We start from the raw sequence: 18,745 nt of genomic DNA, 5'->3' as shown, positions 1-18,745 counted from the left end.
GTATTGGGAATTTACAGTTTACATGTGCAAAACAGCTGGGGACTTGTACAAATTACCGTAATTTAATGATCCTGGATATAATTCAAGGTTACATGGAGGAGACTTTTTGAATGAAAGGTATGCAGATCAGACTAATAAAAACTCCCTTCACTGCACACAAGCCATTGGAGATTCTAATCTGAAGGTGAACTCTAAACCTGGGAACTCTCCTCTGTTTGAATCAAGCAAGTGTTTTCTATGTAGTTTCATTATACAACCCAATATTATGAAACATGAGATTGGAATGGATTTAGGATTACACGGGTAGGAAGAAAGTACTTATCACTCTTTTTATATATCAACACTCAGAAAGGCGCATACAATCTGGCAGAAAGGACAGTATTAAAGTTTACGTACACTCTAACATTACATTTATTTTGCTTTCTTTTGGTTGTGTGTGTGTATGTGTGTGTGTATATGTGTATATGTATATATGTGTATATATATGTATATATATGTGTATGTGTATATATATATATATATATATATATATATATATATCTTATAATCCTGACATTCCTGCTATCTATGTGGACTACGAAGTACTGCCCCTGATGTAATGAAGGAAAGAGGGAAGTGTTATGTAGTCCTGGCACATTCAGTACAGTGGTCACCCTAGGACATTAGGTGTGTTTAGCCGGCCATAAATGGCTCGGATCTTGGCCAGTTCAGCAGTGGCTGGCTGAGATTCGATCCATCTATGGACAGGCTGATTGTACCCGAGTCCAATCAAGTGAGCGACTTGGAGACAACCAGCATGTTGGCTTTCTAGCATGCAATTATTGCCAGTGGCTATAGCCACTAGCAATAATCATTCATTATACAAAAATGTGGAGTAGCGCTAAAAAAACTGAAGGCCTTCAAATAACAGAAGGCTATGTGAAAGACCAATGTCAATCAAAATTGTGTAGTACAAATAAGTGAAAACAAATGGTTAATAGTCCAAGTTGTATATCAAATTTGGAGCGTGACACCCCAATGTGAAACAGAGAAGAAAAATCTGGCTCCAACATGGAAAATGCAACTTGCTGACCCTTACCACAAAGTAAGGTCCTAACGGACCTAGTCAAGCTGAAATCCCTGGGTATGTTGTAGTAGAACTTGTCTGTTTATACGGTCCCTCCAGGGGTCACAAATCCACCAATAAAGCAACCAGGAGAGAAAAGAAACTCATATAGTGTGAATCCGTGTGATAAAAAGCACATAAGTGCATCCCCCAGTGACTGGCAACACAGTGTGAACACGAAAAACCACCACCGGTACACACACTGACGCTTACCAGAACGTATGATCCATCAGGATCAGTCAGAGCAGAGGGGATATACACAGTGAGCAGCAATGGGACGTCTCAGCCAATGGTGGAACAGGAGAATCGGTAGATCCAATATGTGAGAGGAGGAGAAAAAACTCACATGGCGTGATATCGTAAAAGTATTTAATAAAAAAAGTAGTAACACTTACAGTTGAAAATCAAAGTAACAGCAGAGAAAGAGAAAGCCGGCCGGCGTGTCAGAACAGGTCCTCTAATCGCGGTGACGTCAGCACGTCGCCTCCCAACGTTTCGTCTACTCTAGACGTGGTCACGGGAAGGAATACTTTTACGATATCACGCCATGTGAGTTTTTTCTCCTCCTCTCACATATTGGATCTACCGATTCTCCTGTTCCACCATTGGCTGAGACGTCCCATTGCTGCTCACTGTGTATATCCCCTCTGCTCTGACTGATCCTGATGGATCATACGTTCTGGTAAGCGTCAGTGTGTGTACCGGTGGTGGTTTTTCGTGTTCACACTGTCTGTTGCCAGTCACTGGGGGATGCACTTATGTGCTTTTTATCACACGGATTCACACTATATGAGTTTCTTTTCTCTCCTGGTTGCTTTATTGGTGGATTTGTGACCCCTGGAGGGACCGTATAAACAGACAAGTTCTACTACAACATACCCAGGGATTTCAGCTTGACTAGGTCCGTTAGGACCTTCCTTTGTGGTAAGGGTCAGCAAGTTGCATTTTCCATGTTGGAGCCAGATTTTTCTTCTCTGTTTCACAATGGGGTGTCACGCTCCAAATTTGATATACAACTTGGACTATTAACCATTTGTTTTCACTTATTTGTACTACACAATTTTGATTGACATTGGTCTTTCACATAGCCTTCTGTTATTTGAAGGCCTTCAGTTTTTTTAGCGCTACTCCACATTTTTGTATAAGATTTTATGTTAGTATAACATTTTTGAGTTTGTTCACTATTTGTTTTTTTTTTATTTTTTTGGTAAGCGCACTTTTTTTCCTTTTTTATAATAATCATTCATTGTGTTCTCCCAGCAGGGATGGCTTCCCGTGCCCATGGGAGGAAACACTGACTGTGTTGATGGCAGAATCATGCGATTTTTCTTTTGCCGGAAAGAAAGTCGCATTATCTATGGCCTGCTTTAAAGTGTTATTAAACCCAGGACCCTTGCTATATCTTGTCTCTCACAGTACACAGAACATGGACATGCAATTATTTTAGTAAATATAAACTGCTAAATGCCTTTTCTCATCAGCAGTTGGAGCAGTCTTGTGACTTCTATCAGTGTCAGCTTAACCACTTATGGGCCCCCCTGTCGTCATTATACGGCGGTACTTTTGAAGTGGAATTTCATTATGGCAGCAACTAGCTGCCATAACCCCGGTATTCACTTCTTCAGCGGGCGGTCCACTTTCAGATAAAAGTAGGCTCTGACGCTCTCGGGTGCCCTCCGCCGCTTACCAGAGCCGCCGGCAGATGCAATCGCATCCTCTTTCCATGTTGAGTATGGAGCTGACTGAGAGGAAAATGGGCCCCCCACTCTGCTTCATACAATTGCAGGTCGGAAGAGACATCAAAACGTCACTTCCGCCCATTGCATTTTGGTGTAAATATGAGATCTGAGGTCTTTTTGACCCCAGATCTCATATTTAAGAGGTCCTGCCTTTTTGTCTATTACAAGGGATGTTTAGCGGGAGATCAGTCCGCAGATCTCCGCTGAGCCGACGGATGACAAGCTCCTCTCTGCTCACTGAGCGGGGAGGGGCTTGTCGGGCACCGCTGTCTATGGAGCGATCTGATGAAAACGGACAGCATGTCCGTTTTCATCAGATCTTACCCGATCCGCATGGACGGATGGGGACGTGGCCCCCATACGTCTGTTTTTAGCGGATTGGATCGGGTCGGATGTCAGCAGACATGTCTCCGCTGACATCCGACGCTCCATAGGAATGCAAGGCTTTCTCCCTGGTGTAAAGTGTCATGCGCGCCCCCTCCCTTGGACTACAGGAGAGTCAGGATGCCCACTAACACACAGCTCCTTTCTCTATCTGCAAAGTAGAGAGCGTCCTGACCCTCCTGCTCGCCCCCTCAAGAGGCTTTCTCCACACCAGGAAGAAAGCCTCGCATTTTGGTGTGTAGTTAGACAGAAGAACAGGAAGTGAGGATTTCTCAGAAGAAATAAGGACATTTAAAAGCAAAATCGAAGGAAGAGGTAAATGAAGGAGGACTGCACTAAGGTAAAGGAAGCTAGTTAGGGGGGAAAAATTGTACCTTTACAACCCCTTTAACCCCCGTAGGTTCCACAGTGAGTATAACAAGCATGCTGTACTGCATATACAGACTGATTTTACTTTTATATATTTAGTAACACTTTCATGGTGGGAATACTATGTTAAAAGGGTTGTAAAGGTTTGTGCTTGGTGTTTTTTTTTTCTTTCATTTTCATAACAAACCTGTCATCCTCTTCTGAAGTGCCCCCACGAAGACCCGCATTCCCTGGGGGCACTTGTGCGGATAGGCTCCTGAGTCCTGCTGCTGTGTCCATTGACAGACAGCAGGACCCGGCCCGGCCCCCTGACTACTGTGTCCCTGGCTTTGATTGAAAGCAGTAGGAGCCGATGCTCCTGCTGCTATCAATCCAGCCAATGAGGACCCGGGACAGTGGCTGGAGCTGCTCTGCTCGTCCCCGTCTTTGGAATGATCGGGTTCAGGTAATAAAAATGGGGGGTGGGGGCTCCTGCATTACAAAATGTTTTTCACCTTAATGCATAGCATAGAATGCATTAAGGTGAATAACCTTAATGGTTTACAACCCATTTAAAATAAAATTAAAGGTGAAAAAGGAAATGAATGCAGCCACCACGTCTAAGAACCAGTAAGCTGCAATACTATTTTTGTTCTAGTATTTAGATACTCTTTTTAATAGATGCCAAACGGAGAAATTAGATGCATACAACAAACTGTGGCCTATTACCAGTCCTTAGAAGTCCAGTCCATAAGATTACCTTGTGTTTGTACATTTAATCCCCCTGTAATTATTGACATTTATGATATTGAACAGGCCTGAGACTACTCATGGGCACAGCCATCTTGGATGTGATATGATCAGACTTACTGCTGTCAATCAAATGATGATCTGTATTTTCCTGATCTCATTTGTTTTTATCTAGGTTTGCTGGCCAAACACGGAGTACATTTTTGTTAGTTTGTGATGAACTGGCGAAATTACAAGCCATAGGTGGTCCTGTTGGCATTCACTTATTCGTTAATCCTGTAAATCGAAGGAACAAAATTTAAAATTGTAGGCCAAACAGCACCTGCATTTAACCAGATGAAGCCGCTGTTTGGGTGTTCTGACATTTTCAGGTGCTGGCTGCTAGAATACAACAACCAGCAAGGGAGATTCCTCCACAAGATCTCTCTCCTCAGCTTTGTAGTGTGGCCAACTTTACTAACAATCTCTGATTCTGATGATGGGGTGGAAAGGCTGATAGTAGGAGCATATACACAGCAGAGTTGTAATTCTGGTAGCGGTGATAGTTCTACACTCTGCACATATTACAATCCGCTCCTGTTTGTTTACTGGGCTACAAGTGATACTTCTGTTTAATTACTTTATAGGTGCACAGATAACAAATTGCTGATCTTGTCTAAATTCCAAGCATTTGCTTAATAGTACAGTGCTGTGCATAGCCCTGCTATTTGTCTAAATTAAGGGCTGGTTCACACTGCTGCGATGTCCGTTAAAAGTTAATGACACCCCCAAATCAGTTTGCATATCGCAGTGCAAACTCTGACAGAATCGGATCGCATGGGTGTTAACACCCATGTGATCCAATTCTGCTGCGGACAAAAAAAGGGGTCCTGTGCGAGTTTGATGCGCATTCAGCCATACGCACAGAGATAGCATGTGATTTGCACTGCAGTGCGGTTCGAATCACATCCGAACTCCATCGCAGCAATGTGAACCAACCCTGAATGTGATTTCTTAATTCTGAACACAGCTACATCCCCGGTTATGAGAGTATGCACACTTATGCTACCACATTATTTTCCTTTTTTATTTTTCCTTCCCTAATTTTCCTAATTTTCAACTGAGTTGTTCAGTAGAGCTGCACGATTCTGGGAAAAATGAGAATCACAATTCTTTTGCTTAGCATGAAGATCACGATTCTCAAAAACTTTTTTTATTTGACTGTGGTAATATTCAGAATATATTGCCGGCATTTTAAGTCAACTCCTCACATGCCCCCCTTTAATAACCTGATACTCCAGTTTCCTCCAACTCCAAGAGCATGCTGGCAGGTTGTTGGATATTCTGGAATCAGGGAACATTGACAAGCTAACGAGTGTCAGAAAGGTTCTAAGAATGTAGAGGGAATGCATTACCCATGGGGGTAAATGTGTATTTTTGTAGATAAGATTTTGGACATTGGGGTACATGGACAGAACACTAAAAGTTCCTCAGGCATTGGCGTGAATAAAGCATGTAAAGGTGTTGTCTTAGCCATATGGGGTGTAAGATTTGGGATTATCTGGTATGGGGGCTGGATGGAATGTTCCCCATGCAGGCTGTGTAAGGAGGAATGGATATAGAAGGCTTGTATTTCCCATATACACTTAGCACTGCAGATTCGGGATCAGAGGATGGAATTTTTTGCAAAAAGAAAAAGCCTATTTTAATGTGCATATGTCGCGTGGTGATACCGCGAATGCACTTGTATAGAATGTGCCAACGCCCCGATATATCGAGAATTTGGATGAAAAGCTATTGATTGGGCTTTGAGGGCACACAGTACAATTTGGTATAGAAAACTAGAGATTTATTGAATATGAAATATCATAAAATCAAACAGACGTAAAAACAAATTTAGGTCAGTGACTAATACTACAAGGGTAGTGACAACAATATACAATCTTATTATATACAAGCTTTATCTGACAAGCACAGTTACAAGTATAATGTTGAGTTGTGTATCCCATGTGGTATTTCCGGAGGTTTAATGGAGGCCTTGCTCTACATGTTACGCGCGTTAGCGCTTCCTCAGGAGCATAAGATATTGCATCTATTAAAACATATATACAGGAAAACAATTAAGTTCACAAGTATACATACATTGTTGTAAAAAACACATAGAAAATAACATAAACATAACAAATTATATAAAGAAAAACAATATATTTACACACAAAGAATGTAAAATATTTGCATTTGTCAGTGCCGGTGCGGTAGAGCAAAGGGGCAGCGTGTCACCAAAACCCATCGAGATAGATAAAAGAAGAAAGCATCACAGAAATTTGACGCCAAGAGAGAAGAGGATAAAGTGAAAATGGAAGAAAAAAGAAAAAGAAAAAAGGGGGGGGGGGGGGGACAGGAAGGGAATGGAGAAAGGGGGGGAAAAAAGAAAATGTGAGGGGGTGAAAACAAGGGAAGGGGGGGAGGGGAAAAGAGTGCAGAAATAAGGGATAGAAGAATAAAGGGGAAAGGAAATGGGGAGAGAGGGGTAAAGGGGAAGGAAAGGGACGGGGTAAGGAAGTGAAAAGGAGAGGGGAAAGGGAAATAATTAAGGTTGGTATATAAAAGACATGAATAACTTACAAAGTAAGTCGCATTGGGGGTAGACAAGCGACAAGCGACAAGCGACTGATCACCCTTTCTTACATTTCTTTATGTGTTTTTTGGTGAGTAGGTATACAGATATAGTAGATTCAATCATCCCTCAAAAAAACCCCCCCAAAAAATCCCCCCCCCCCTCTCATTTTTGTCCTATGCAAGTACCATATTAATACCTGTCTAACTCAAAATTTAACTCCATACTGTCTACAGATATTATCCCCACGTTAGGCTGGATTGACAGACTCTGTCCACTCAGCCACTGTGGGGTTAGGACACCATTGTCGCTTGTCTACCCCCAATGCGACTTACTTTGTAAGTTATTCATGTCTTTTATATACCAACCTTAATTATTTCCCTTTCCCCTCTCCTTTTCACTTCCTTACCCCGTCCCTTTCCTTCCCCTTTCCCCCTCTCTCCCCATTTCCTTTCCCCTTTATTCTTCTATCCCTTATTTCTGCACTCTCTCTTTTCCCCTCCCCCCCTTCCCTTGTTTTCACCCCCTCGCATTTTCTCCCCCCCCCTTTTTTCCCCCCTTTCGCCCCTTTCTCCATTCCCTTCCTGTCCCCCCCCCCTTTTTTTTCTTTTTCTTTTTTCTTCCCTTTTCACTTTATCCTCTTCTCTCTTGGCGTCAAATTTCTGTGATGCTTTCTTCTTTTATCTATCTCGATGGGTTTTGGTGACACGCTGCCCCTTTGCTCTACCGCACCGGCACTGACAAATGCAAATATTTTACATTCTTTGTGTGTCTATATATTGTTTTTCTTTATATAATTTGTTATGTTTATGTTATTTTCTATGTGTTTTTTACAACAATGTATGTATACTTGTGAACTTAATTGTTTTCCTGTATATATGTTTTAATAGATGCAATATCTTATGCTCCTGAGGAAGCGCTAACGCGCGTAACATGTAGAGCAAGGCCTCCATTAAACCTCCGGAAATACCACATGGGATACACAACTCAACATTATACTTGTAACTGTGCTTGTCAGATAAAGCTTGTATATAATAAGATTGTATATTGTTGTCACTACCCTTGTAGTATTAGTCACTGACCTAAATTTGTTTTTACGTCTGTTTGATTTTATGATATTTCATATTCAATAAATCTCTAGTTTTCTATACCAAATTGTACTGTGTGCCCTCAAAGCCCAATCAATAGCTTTTCATCCAAATTCTCAGAGGATGGAATTACAGATATGGGGCTGGGGGGGGGGGGGGGGGGGTCTCTCTATCAGTGGCCGGTGGGATGTGAAGTTTGGAGGGGGTCAGGTGACACAGGAAGGGTTGTAGCCCTCAGGGGGGAAGACAGGGGTCACCTGGCTGGGGGTCACAAGACATCCCGGGTGACATTGCAGGGGATGCGGACACACAAAGGCAGTACGCGGTTCTCACCATCCAGAGTGGCTCTCCGGGGACACAGGCGGTGCCTTCAGCACCTCGGACAGCAGTGGCGGCTTTTTCCTGCCGGCCCAGAAGCGTGGTGGTACCGCCCATGCCCAGGCATCACGCTGCATCTCTGATAACTGACATCAGTTTCGGTTGCTGACGTGAGTTCCTTTATCCGCCATTTGCCTTCCACGCTGGTTACGTGGAACCGGCGGCGACCTATGAAAATTACGGGGGGTGAATCGAGATCGCAATCTTTTCGCGATTAATCGTGCAGCTCTATTGTACAGTTTTATAGGTCACATTAAAGATGGGGGGGGGGGGGGGGGAGTTCTGCAATGATTTATCCTTGTTTCATTTTTTTTATATCACAGAAATCTGACTTTTTAACAGGGGTGTGTAGACTTTTTATATCGTGTGTGTGTGTGTGTGTGTGTGTGTGTATATATAATAAATATATTTATATACTCTCACTCACACTGTGTGTTTTCACAGTTTATTATTAAGGATGAGCTCCGGCGTGTTTGCACACCCCACGTGCAGAGCCCGCCAGGAAGTCGGCGCTGCGCTAATCGTAGGCAGTGAGACATTTTCCGATCTCTGCAGCCGAGTATCGGAACAATGTCTCACCGCCTGTGATAAGCGCAGCGCAGTGCCGACTTCCTGGCGGGCTCTTCACGTGGGGTGTGCGAACACGCCGGAGCTCATCCTTATTTATTATTAGTAAAGTTTGAGTCACTTAACTCATCAGGCAAAAATAAAAATGTATTAAGTAGAGTAAGTGAAGCGGACCTTCTGACACTGCGTTCCCTTCCTCTCAGCGCGGTTCTTGTCAGCACATGTACTTTTTTGGCTCTTGCGCTACTTCTCCCTTTGTCCACTTAGCTCTAATGTACGTGAGTTTGCAAGATGCTAATATCAAGTGACGTTTAAGGTAAAACCACTGCTTGCATTTAAAAAAAGTTTAATATATTATTGAATACAGTCTTTCATTAATTTGTATATTTTAGATTTGTCTAGCGTTCAGAGTTAAATTATAAAAAAAAAAAATTACAATGTTTGATCCATAAGGCCCCTTTCACACGGGGCGGATTTTCTTCCAATTAGCATGGGATCTTGTTAGCTGACTCCCTGCTGATTGGAGCAGAGATGACACATTTGTGTCCATTCAGTTTCTGCAAAGCTGACACGGACAGATCCTGTTCTGTGCGTGGCCCTCTGATCCGATAAGCCCAGAGGCCGGATCCCCTTCCTCCTTCCAAAAAAAATAAAATAATTGACCTGTTCAGACCCAGAGGTTGGTGGGTGTAAATGGGCACAAGTCAGTTTTTACACCCACCTGTCAATAGGAATGCATGGACCTTCTGATCAGGTCTGCCCGAAAAACAGACAGGTGGACCTGATCAGAGGGCCCTTATAAAGGGGCCTAAATGTTTACCCAATCACACCAATAATAATGCAAGCTATGCCTTTCTAAGCCATGCTACTTAGAAACTCCAATAATTGGGGAGTCCTGTGGAAATCTGGGCTATAGAATAAGAAAAGCATGCTCACAAAGAAATCCTTTTTAATGGAGAATGGTGTTGTTTGCAGGCACTAAAGGCTACCGGGCTGCGCACAGCTGATCCAAGGCTTAAAGAATGTATGGATATGCTAAGGCTGTCTCTTCAGACTACTTCTGATGGTGTAATGCTCGACAAGGAACTCTTCAAAAAGTAAGGACTATTTGTGATCTTTAAGTCATATTTTTAACTCTACAACTTTGCAGTTGTTGTTTTCTTCATTTTATATAGCTCAGAAATTCTCCTAGTTCAATTAAGTTTTCTAAAGCCGGCCATAGAATGGAGTGGTTTTTCTTGGTTGCACGAAAATAAAATCGCTTGATTCCCCTATCCCCACCGAGAGAGACCACAATGGTTACTGCGACTATACAGGTGAAACTCGAAATTTGAATATCGTGCAAAAGTTCATTTATTTCACTAATGCAACTTAAAAGGTGAAACTAATATATGAGATAGACTCATTACATGCAAAGCAAGATAGTTCAAGGAATGATTTGTCATAATTGTGATGATTATGGCTTACAGCTCATGAAAACCCCAAATCCACAATCTCAGAAAATTAGAATATTACATGTAATCAATAAAACAAGGATTGTACACAGAACAATATCAGACACCTGAAAAGTATTTATTGAAAAGTTTTATTGATTGCATGTAATATTCAAATTTTCTGAGATTGCGAATTTGGGGTTTTCATGAACTGTAAGCCATAATCATCACAATTATGACAAATCACGGCTTGAACTATCTTGTATATTAGTTTCACCTTTTAAGTGGCATTAGTGAAATAAATGAACTTTTGCATGCTATTCGAATTTTTCGAGTTTCACCTGTAATAGTGGTTTAGCATAATTTGCATGTAAAATATGACATGCTGCATGTACTTAAGTTAATCAATCAACTTGGGTACAGTCAGCCTGCACGTTCATGGTTTGAATCTTGGCCAGTCCTTGCTGAACTGGCTGAGATTTGGACAGTCTATGGCAGGCTTAATAGGCCTGTAAATTGTTAGTAGTAGAAAGTCACATTCAACTAGACTTGTTCTGTAGAAGACATTTCACTACTCATGCAAGTAGCTTCTTCAAATCTAATGACTGTTGGCAACCTAATAAAGTAAAACCTTGGTTTGTGAGCATAATTTGTTTCAGAAACATGCTTGTAATCCAAAGCACTTGTATATCAAAGATTTTTTTTTTTTACAGGGTATAAAAGAGAAGAGAGGCACCTCGAAGTGTAGCAATAAGTTGCTAAATGTTGTACCTTTATTAAATGTAACCATATTGCTACACTTAGAGGCTCCTCTCTTCTTTTTTATACTTGGTTGTGACATGACGCTACTCTTTTTTTAATACATCGCTTGTATATCAAGGCAAAATTTATTAAAACATTTTGCTTGTCTTGCAAAATGCTCTCAAACCAAGGTTTTACTGTAGCAGTATTTTTGGCACCGAGTGTCACCCAGTCACTAAAATTTTAAGTCAGATTTTAAAAAGATAAAATTGCAAGCCGACAGCTTTTTTTGGAGAAAGACAGACATATGTCACATCTGCAGTAATACAATGGGGTTGATTTACTAAAGGCAAATCCGCGTTGCACTACAAGTACACATGGAAGTGCAGTTGCTCAAGATCTGAAATGTGGGAAAGCTCGGCAGATTTTCTCATCCAATCATGTACAACCAAAAATTATTATGTTTTTTATTTTCCTTGCATGTCCCCCTCAGATGTACAGCGACTGCACTTGTGCACAAAGTGGATTTGCCTTTAGTAAATAAACCCCAAAGTTACCTGGCTGTTCAGTTTTCTTTTAGAATGTACACTGAGCTGCACATGTTCAGCTCAGTGTATGTTCTTGGCATGCATCAGTATCAGGGTAAATGAACTTGCATGTGCTATCCCACGCTGACCAATCAAGACAGTGAAAGACCTTTCAGCCAGAAAAAGCTAGGGAGAAGATGTTGGCCCTGGCGTGACAGCACATGGACGTTGCAATGCTGGAACAGAGGTAAGCATTTGCAAACTTTAGGCCCCTTTCACACTGAGGCGGGAGCCGCGATGGCGGTATAGCGCCGCTAAAAATAGCGGCGCTATACCGTTCGATTTGCCCCGGGATTCGGCCGCTAGCGGGGCAGTATTAACCCCCGCTAGCGGCCGATACAGGGTTAATTCCGCCCGCAATTGGCCTCTGAAGAGGCGCATTGCGGGCATTATTGCCGCTTTTTCCCATTGTTTTAAATGGGAAGGAGCGGTGCTGACAGATTATTATTATTATTATTATTATTATTATTATTATTATTATTATTATTATTTTTCTCTCCTGCCAGCGCATCGCCTCAGTGTGAAAGCCCTCCGGCTTTCACATTGAGGTTGCTGGGCAGGAGTTTTTCAGGTGGTATAGCAGCGCTATTTTTAGCGCTGTACCGCCTGAAAAACTCCTCAGTGTGAAAGGGGTCTTAGTCTTGCTTTAATACAGTCACAATGAAATGTGTTAAGGCAAATGTTGATTTGTCCGAGAAGTTTTCTTTCTTTCTTTCTTTCTTTCTTTCTTTCTTTCTTTCTTTCTTTCTTTCTTTCTTTCTTTCTTTCTTTCTTTCTTTCTTTCTTTCTTTCTTTCTTTCTTATGTCTGTCTGTATGCCCAGGTTTAGATTAAAGCAAAAGGCATGAAATTGACCTATAAGACTTTGGTATGTCACAAGGCGCAGGACAGGCGTTTTTATACACAGGTTGCATTTCACAGCAACTAGTAACACATGGTCAGACAATACTCCAGCTTTGTAGGATTGATCTTTACTACTTGCCATTCGTGTGGTTTACACCATAGAGAGACATTTGTTGCATCTGTTTAGTGATCATTCACTACGTGTAGCAATCGCCCAAGTAGCTTTATTGTAAAGCTGACATGGCATAAATGGAGCCAATTTGAGCAGCTTTCTGATGAACTGGATGAAATTTGAGCCGTTGGTGGCCTTTTAAATCCTCTCCCAGATAACAGTCCTAGATCTTAAAATTGTCAATCCAGCAGTGGCTGCATCCAGTCCAATACAGTCACTGGTCAGGTATTCAATAGCTGGTAGGGGGAGATTCCTCCATCCACACTGTTTAGCATGGGTGGGGATAGATTTTTCATTCAGCCCTGCTGGAAATCTTGGTGTATCGCCAGTTTAACACTGTTTTAGATCTTGGTTTATGTCCTGAGAGATGGTAGGGGCATTTCTTTAAGGTAATGATCTTGTAGATGACATTTTAGTTGTTTAACTACTTTTATCTGTTATTTGCTTTTTCTCAGGTGTGTACAAAGCAACATTGTGCTGCTCACACAAGCATTTCGAAGGAAATTTGTCATTCCAGATTATATGTCCTTCACGTCACACATTGATGAACTCTTTGAAAACGCCAAAAAATTGTCTGGTGGGAAGGTAATGATCAATAACTTATAGTGTGTGTTTGTTTGTTTTTTGTTTTTTTTCTTTAAGTTATGTATTTTTATAGATATAAAAACCATGTCTTTGCAGCTATAAGCAAACGTGTGTTTGAAAACTGAGAACTGTTGATGAAAATGTAAAATTTTATATATATATTTTTTTCCCCCTCATTGGAAATATTTAGTTCAACAGTTTTTGTCTGCTCAAGGCAATTTATGCATTCCTTTTTTATTAACCCCTTTGCTGCCAGAGCGGTTTTTGCACGCATGTTAAAATAAAAAATGTAGGCCTCAAGATTAGCTCAAACTCCCACATATTTTCTGAAAGCCAGAACCCTGGTGCTCAATTTATTTTATTTGTCGCACAACATTTTAGTGCATGCAAGCAAAATATTTTGCAAGGCTGTTGAAATTATTGTTTTTATTTATTACTACATTTTTGCAAGGGACTAAACTGGGGTCCCAACCTTTTTGTCCCTCATAACAATCCTATTTTATTTGTACTGATTGAAAAAAAAAAAAGCACGCAATCGCATAAAGGGACTTATCCATACATACCCATACATGCACATCTGTCAGAAAATCATGCTTTAGGGACACAATTTAAGGGACATTCATCCCTTGAAAATACCTAGCCATAAAACTGTATTCATTCAGTAGTGTTATAATTGAGTCCGTCTCCCTTTAACCACTTCCATACTGGGCACTTAAACACCCTCCTGACCAGACCAATTTTCAGCTTTCGGTGCTCTTACACTTTGAATGACAATTACTCAGTCATGCAACACTGTACCCAAATTATTTTTTTTTATTATTTTTCCCACAAATAGAGCTTTCTTTTGGTGGTATTTGATCACCTCTGCGTTTTTAAATTTTTTGCGCTATTAATGAAAAAAGACCGAAAATTTGGAAAAAAAAAACGATTTTTTCTTAGTTTCTGTGATAAAATTTTGCAAATTATAAATTTTTCTTCATAAATTTTGGCCACAATTTATACTGCTACACGTCTTTGATAAAAATAACCCAACGTTTTTGGAAATTATTATTATTATCTGTGTGAAAGTTTTAGAGTCTACAAGCTATAGTGCAAATCATAAAAAAAATATCACATCTGATCACACCTGATGTACTGAAGGCCTATCTCATTTCTTGAGACCCTAACAAGCCAGGAATGTCCACAGATGGCACTGATGAGGTGGCACTGAGATGGGTACTGATGAGGTGGCACTGAGATGGGTACTGATGAGGTGGCACTGAGATGGGTACTGATGAGGTGGCACTGAGATGGGTACTGATGAGGTGGCACTGAGATGGGTACTGATGAGGTGGCACTGAGATGGGTACTGAGGTGGCACTGAGATGGGTACTGATGAGATGGGTACTGATGTGCACCGATGAGGCCTGTGTACTGGTGGACACAGGTGGGCACTGATGAGGCGGCACAGATGGCACTAATGAGGCGGCACAGATGGCACTGAGATGGGTACTGATGTGCACTGATTGACTGTGGCACAGGTGGGCACTGATGAGGTGGCACATGGGCACATGGTGGTACTGGTGGGCACATGGTGGTACTGGTGGGCACATGGTGGTACTGGTGGGCACACGGTGGTATTGGGGAGCACACGGTGGTATTGGGGAGCACACGGTGGTACTGGGGGGCACTGTGGCAGGCACTGTGGTGGGTACTGTGTGGGGCACTGTAGTACTGTGGGGCACTGTAGTACTGTGGGGGGCACAGGTGGTGGCACTGGTTAGTAATTTTTTTTTATTTTTTTTAGCGCTGGTTACTTTGATTCCTCTCCCCTCCTCTCCCCTCCTCTCCCCTCCTCCACGCGGTGTCTGTGTGAGGAGGGAGAGCCGGCAATGAGAGATGATCTCATATGTTTACATATGAGATCATCTCTCATTGGCCGCACAGATCGCGCTGTAAATAGCCGTTGCGATTGGCTATTTACCGCGATCTGTGTATGGCTGTGTCCAAGGGACACGGCCAGCATAGCAGTTCCCCGCTGCGCGCTCGTGAGCGGGGAACGAGCAAAGGGGCGGCCGTAAAGACGGCCTGTTAGAGATTGAGAGCCGCGCTGCGGCCGTACAAAGTCGTACGGCCGTCAGCTAGTGGTTAAAAAAAAAAAAAAAGCCATAATTTACTTGAACATAATTTTATAGCTTTTATTTTAATAATTTAAAAAAAGACTTATTATACTACTGAATGAGACCGCTTAATTACTAGGGATTTTCAATGGATGTACAGTTGTGCTTAGAAGTTTACATACCCTGGCAGAATTTTGAATTCTTGGCCATTGTTCAGAGTAAATTAACTAAAATTAAGAATGAAATCATAATGGCAACAGAAGCTACCCAAATGACCCTGATCAAGTTTACATGCCCTGGTGATTTTGGCCTGATAACATGCACACAAGTTGACATAAAGGGGTTTGAATGTCTATTAAAGGTAACCATCCTCACATGTGATCTATTTGCTTGTAATTAATGTGCTTGTATAAAAGGTCAATGAGTTTCTGGACTCCTGACAAACCCTTGCACCTTTCATCCAGTTCTGCACTGAAATTTCTGGATTATGAGCAAAAGAATTGTCAAAGAATCTGCGGGACAAGGTATTTGAACTGTATAAAACAGGAAAGGGATATATAAAGATATCCAAGGAATTGAGAATGCTAATCAGCAGTGTTCAAACTCTAATCAAGAAGTGGAAAATGAGGGGTTCTGTTAAAACCAAACCACGGTCAGGTAGACCAACTAAAATTTCAGCCACATCTGCTAGGAAGAGATTTTGTGATGAAAAGAAAGACACAAATAACTTCAGGTGAAATACAGGACTCTCTGAAAACATGTGGTGTGGCTGTTTCAAGATGCACAATAAAGAGGGAATTGAAGAAAGATGGGCTGCATGGTCGAGTCGCCAGAAGAAATCCCTTACTATGCAAATACCCCAAAGTATCCTGCTTACAATACACCAAACAGCACAGAGACAACCCTCAAACCTTATGGCACAAACCAAAATTTAGCTTTTTGGCCACAACCGTAAACACTACATTTGGAGAGGAGTCAACAAGGCCTATGATGAAAGGTACAGAGGTGGATCGCTAATGTTTTGGGGATGTGTGAGCTACAAAGGCACAGGAAGTTTGGTAAAAAAAGATGGCAAGATGAATGCAGTAGGTTATAAAAAAAATACTGGAGGAACATTTGCATTCATCAGCCAGAAAGCTGCACATGGGACGTACTTGGACATTCCAACATGACAATGATCCAAAATACAAGGCCAAGTCGACCTGTCATTGGCTACAGCAGAATAAAGTGAAGGTTCTGGAGTGGCCATCTCAGTCTCCTGATCTCAATAGATCTCAAACATGCAGTTCATGCAAGACAGCCCAAGAATTTACAGGAACTGGAGGCTTTTTACCATCTGAAGATAAAGAGCCTTAGCACAAATGCCACAAAAAACTGTCATTGATGTTAAAGGAAGCAATACACGGTATTAAAGCGGGGGTTCACCCGTACATAACACTTTTTCCCTTTAGATGGATGCTCGTTTTGTCTAGGGGAATCGGCTAGTTGTTTTAAAATATGAGCTGTACTTACCGTTTACGAGATGCATCTTCTCCGCCGCTTCCGGGTATGGGCTGCGGGACTGGGCGTTCCTATTTTGATTGACAGTCTTCCGAGAGGCTTCCGACGGTCGCATCCATCGCGGCACGATTTTCCAAAAGAAGCCGAACGTCGGTGCGCAGGCGCAGTATAGAGCTGCACCGACGTTCGGCTTCTTTCGGCTACTAGTGACGCGATGGATGCGACCGTCGGAAGCCTCTCGGAAGACTGTCAATCAAGAAGGAACGCCCAGTCCTGAAGACCCATACCCGGAAGCGACGGAGAAGATGCATCTCGAAAACGGGTAAGTACGGCTCATATTTTAAAACAACTAGCCGATTCCCCTAGAGAAAACGAGCATCCATCTAAGGGGAAAAGAGGGAGAAAAAAAAACATCATTGGGTGAACTCCCGCTTTAAGAACTGGGGTGTTTATACTTTTGATCAGGGTCATTTGGGTCGTTTTAGTTGTCATTATGTTTTAAAAAAGAGTAAACTCCGTTGATAAATGGCTTCAGCCAAGCACTAACTGTGAGTGAAAGAAAAACGTTTTTGTGTTATCGTTCATATTCTCTGAAAAATGGCCAAGAAATCATATATTCTGCCAGGGTATGTAAACTTATAAGCACAACTGGACATCCATTGATGAAAATCCCTAGTAATTGAGGTCTCATTCAGTAGTATAATAACTGAGACGGTCTCATTTATATTAAAAATTATGTTTAAGTAAATTTATGTCCTTCTTTTTTTTTTTTTTTTTTTTTTTTTAAAGGAGACCATTGTCTCAATTCTAACTTCAAGGTATCTGCTCTATTTACAGTTGCGCGTGTGTGTGTGTGTATGTGTGTATATAATATAATATAATATAATATAATACACCTGGGCTGGTTTGAGCCTAATTCCTTTTAACTTTGCAGTTTGTTTTTGGCTTGAATGTTCCAGTACAAAATCAAAACACAGACTTCACTTGTGCAGATCAATCCAGGATTTATAGTGCTGCAATGCTAACTACTTGGCTTCCAGCTTGCCTGTGTGTCCCTAGCTAGTTCTAGCTCAACAGGCATATATAGTAAGGAAGACATTCTAGGGGTCAGCAGCAAGTCAGCAAGAATAGGAATCTGCAAGCTGCCAACAGAAAGAAGCGGCCAAGTGTGTACAAAACAGTAAGAGTTCAGCAAATGTCAAACCCAAGCCAGGGTGAAACGGGAATGGCAACTTATCAGATGTCAGAGAGAACCTAGGTCAGCAACAAGCTTTGGCCCTGTAACAATCTTTAATCCCTTTAATGGTAGGCATCCTTAGGTACACATTGTCACATGCATTGATGTCTTTGTGGTGATAACTTTTCGGCATGCAGCTTGGATTGCACACATTTAGTTGTAAAGTTTTTAATGAGTGTTTGCTCACATGCATGAGCAATGGAATTTCAGTGTGTGGTCACCTGACAACCAGAAAGCCACAGCATACAATAGTTTATCGGTTTTATACAAAAGAGAAAATCCTACAGTACTGGATATGGGTTTGCCTGTTGATTAAAATTACAAGAGCAAAAATAGGATTCCACAATTATAGCCTGCAAGGATTGTGAGGGAACATTGATGTAGTCAATATGAAGATAAGCAACAGCAGGTTTTGTCAGTTGGAGAAGGACCATAACAGAGATCAGTCACTACTGTTTATCACAAGGCTCTGTACTGGGTCCTGTTCTATTTATTATGTTTGTAAGTGATATAACTAAAGGTTTGTTGGGGGTAAGGTTTGCTGATGCTACAAAGGTGTGTAATAGGGTTGATATCCCCAGAGGTGTCTATAAA

At 41.6% G+C, this 18,745-nt stretch overlaps 1 protein-coding gene across 2 annotated transcripts in view; it reads left to right on the top strand.

Moving 5' to 3' along the window:
• Window positions 1–18,745, top strand: part of GLS (glutaminase) — a 166,768-nt gene that overhangs the window by 27,367 nt on the left and 120,656 nt on the right. For both annotated transcript variants that reach the window (XM_040357134.1, XM_040357135.1), the window contains exons 3-4: window positions 9,931–10,052; window positions 13,186–13,315. In XM_040357134.1, coding sequence (XP_040213068.1) covers window positions 9,931–10,052; window positions 13,186–13,315 — 252 coding nt within the window. The remainder of the gene's footprint in view (window positions 1–9,930; window positions 10,053–13,185; window positions 13,316–18,745) is intronic.

Source organism: Rana temporaria, chromosome 6, assembly GCF_905171775.1.
Source record: "Rana temporaria chromosome 6, aRanTem1.1, whole genome shotgun sequence".
Lineage (NCBI taxonomy): Eukaryota > Metazoa > Chordata > Amphibia > Anura > Ranidae > Rana > Rana temporaria.
The sequence above is the reverse complement of the archived record's forward strand: the minus strand, read 5'-3'. Positions and strand labels throughout refer to the sequence as shown.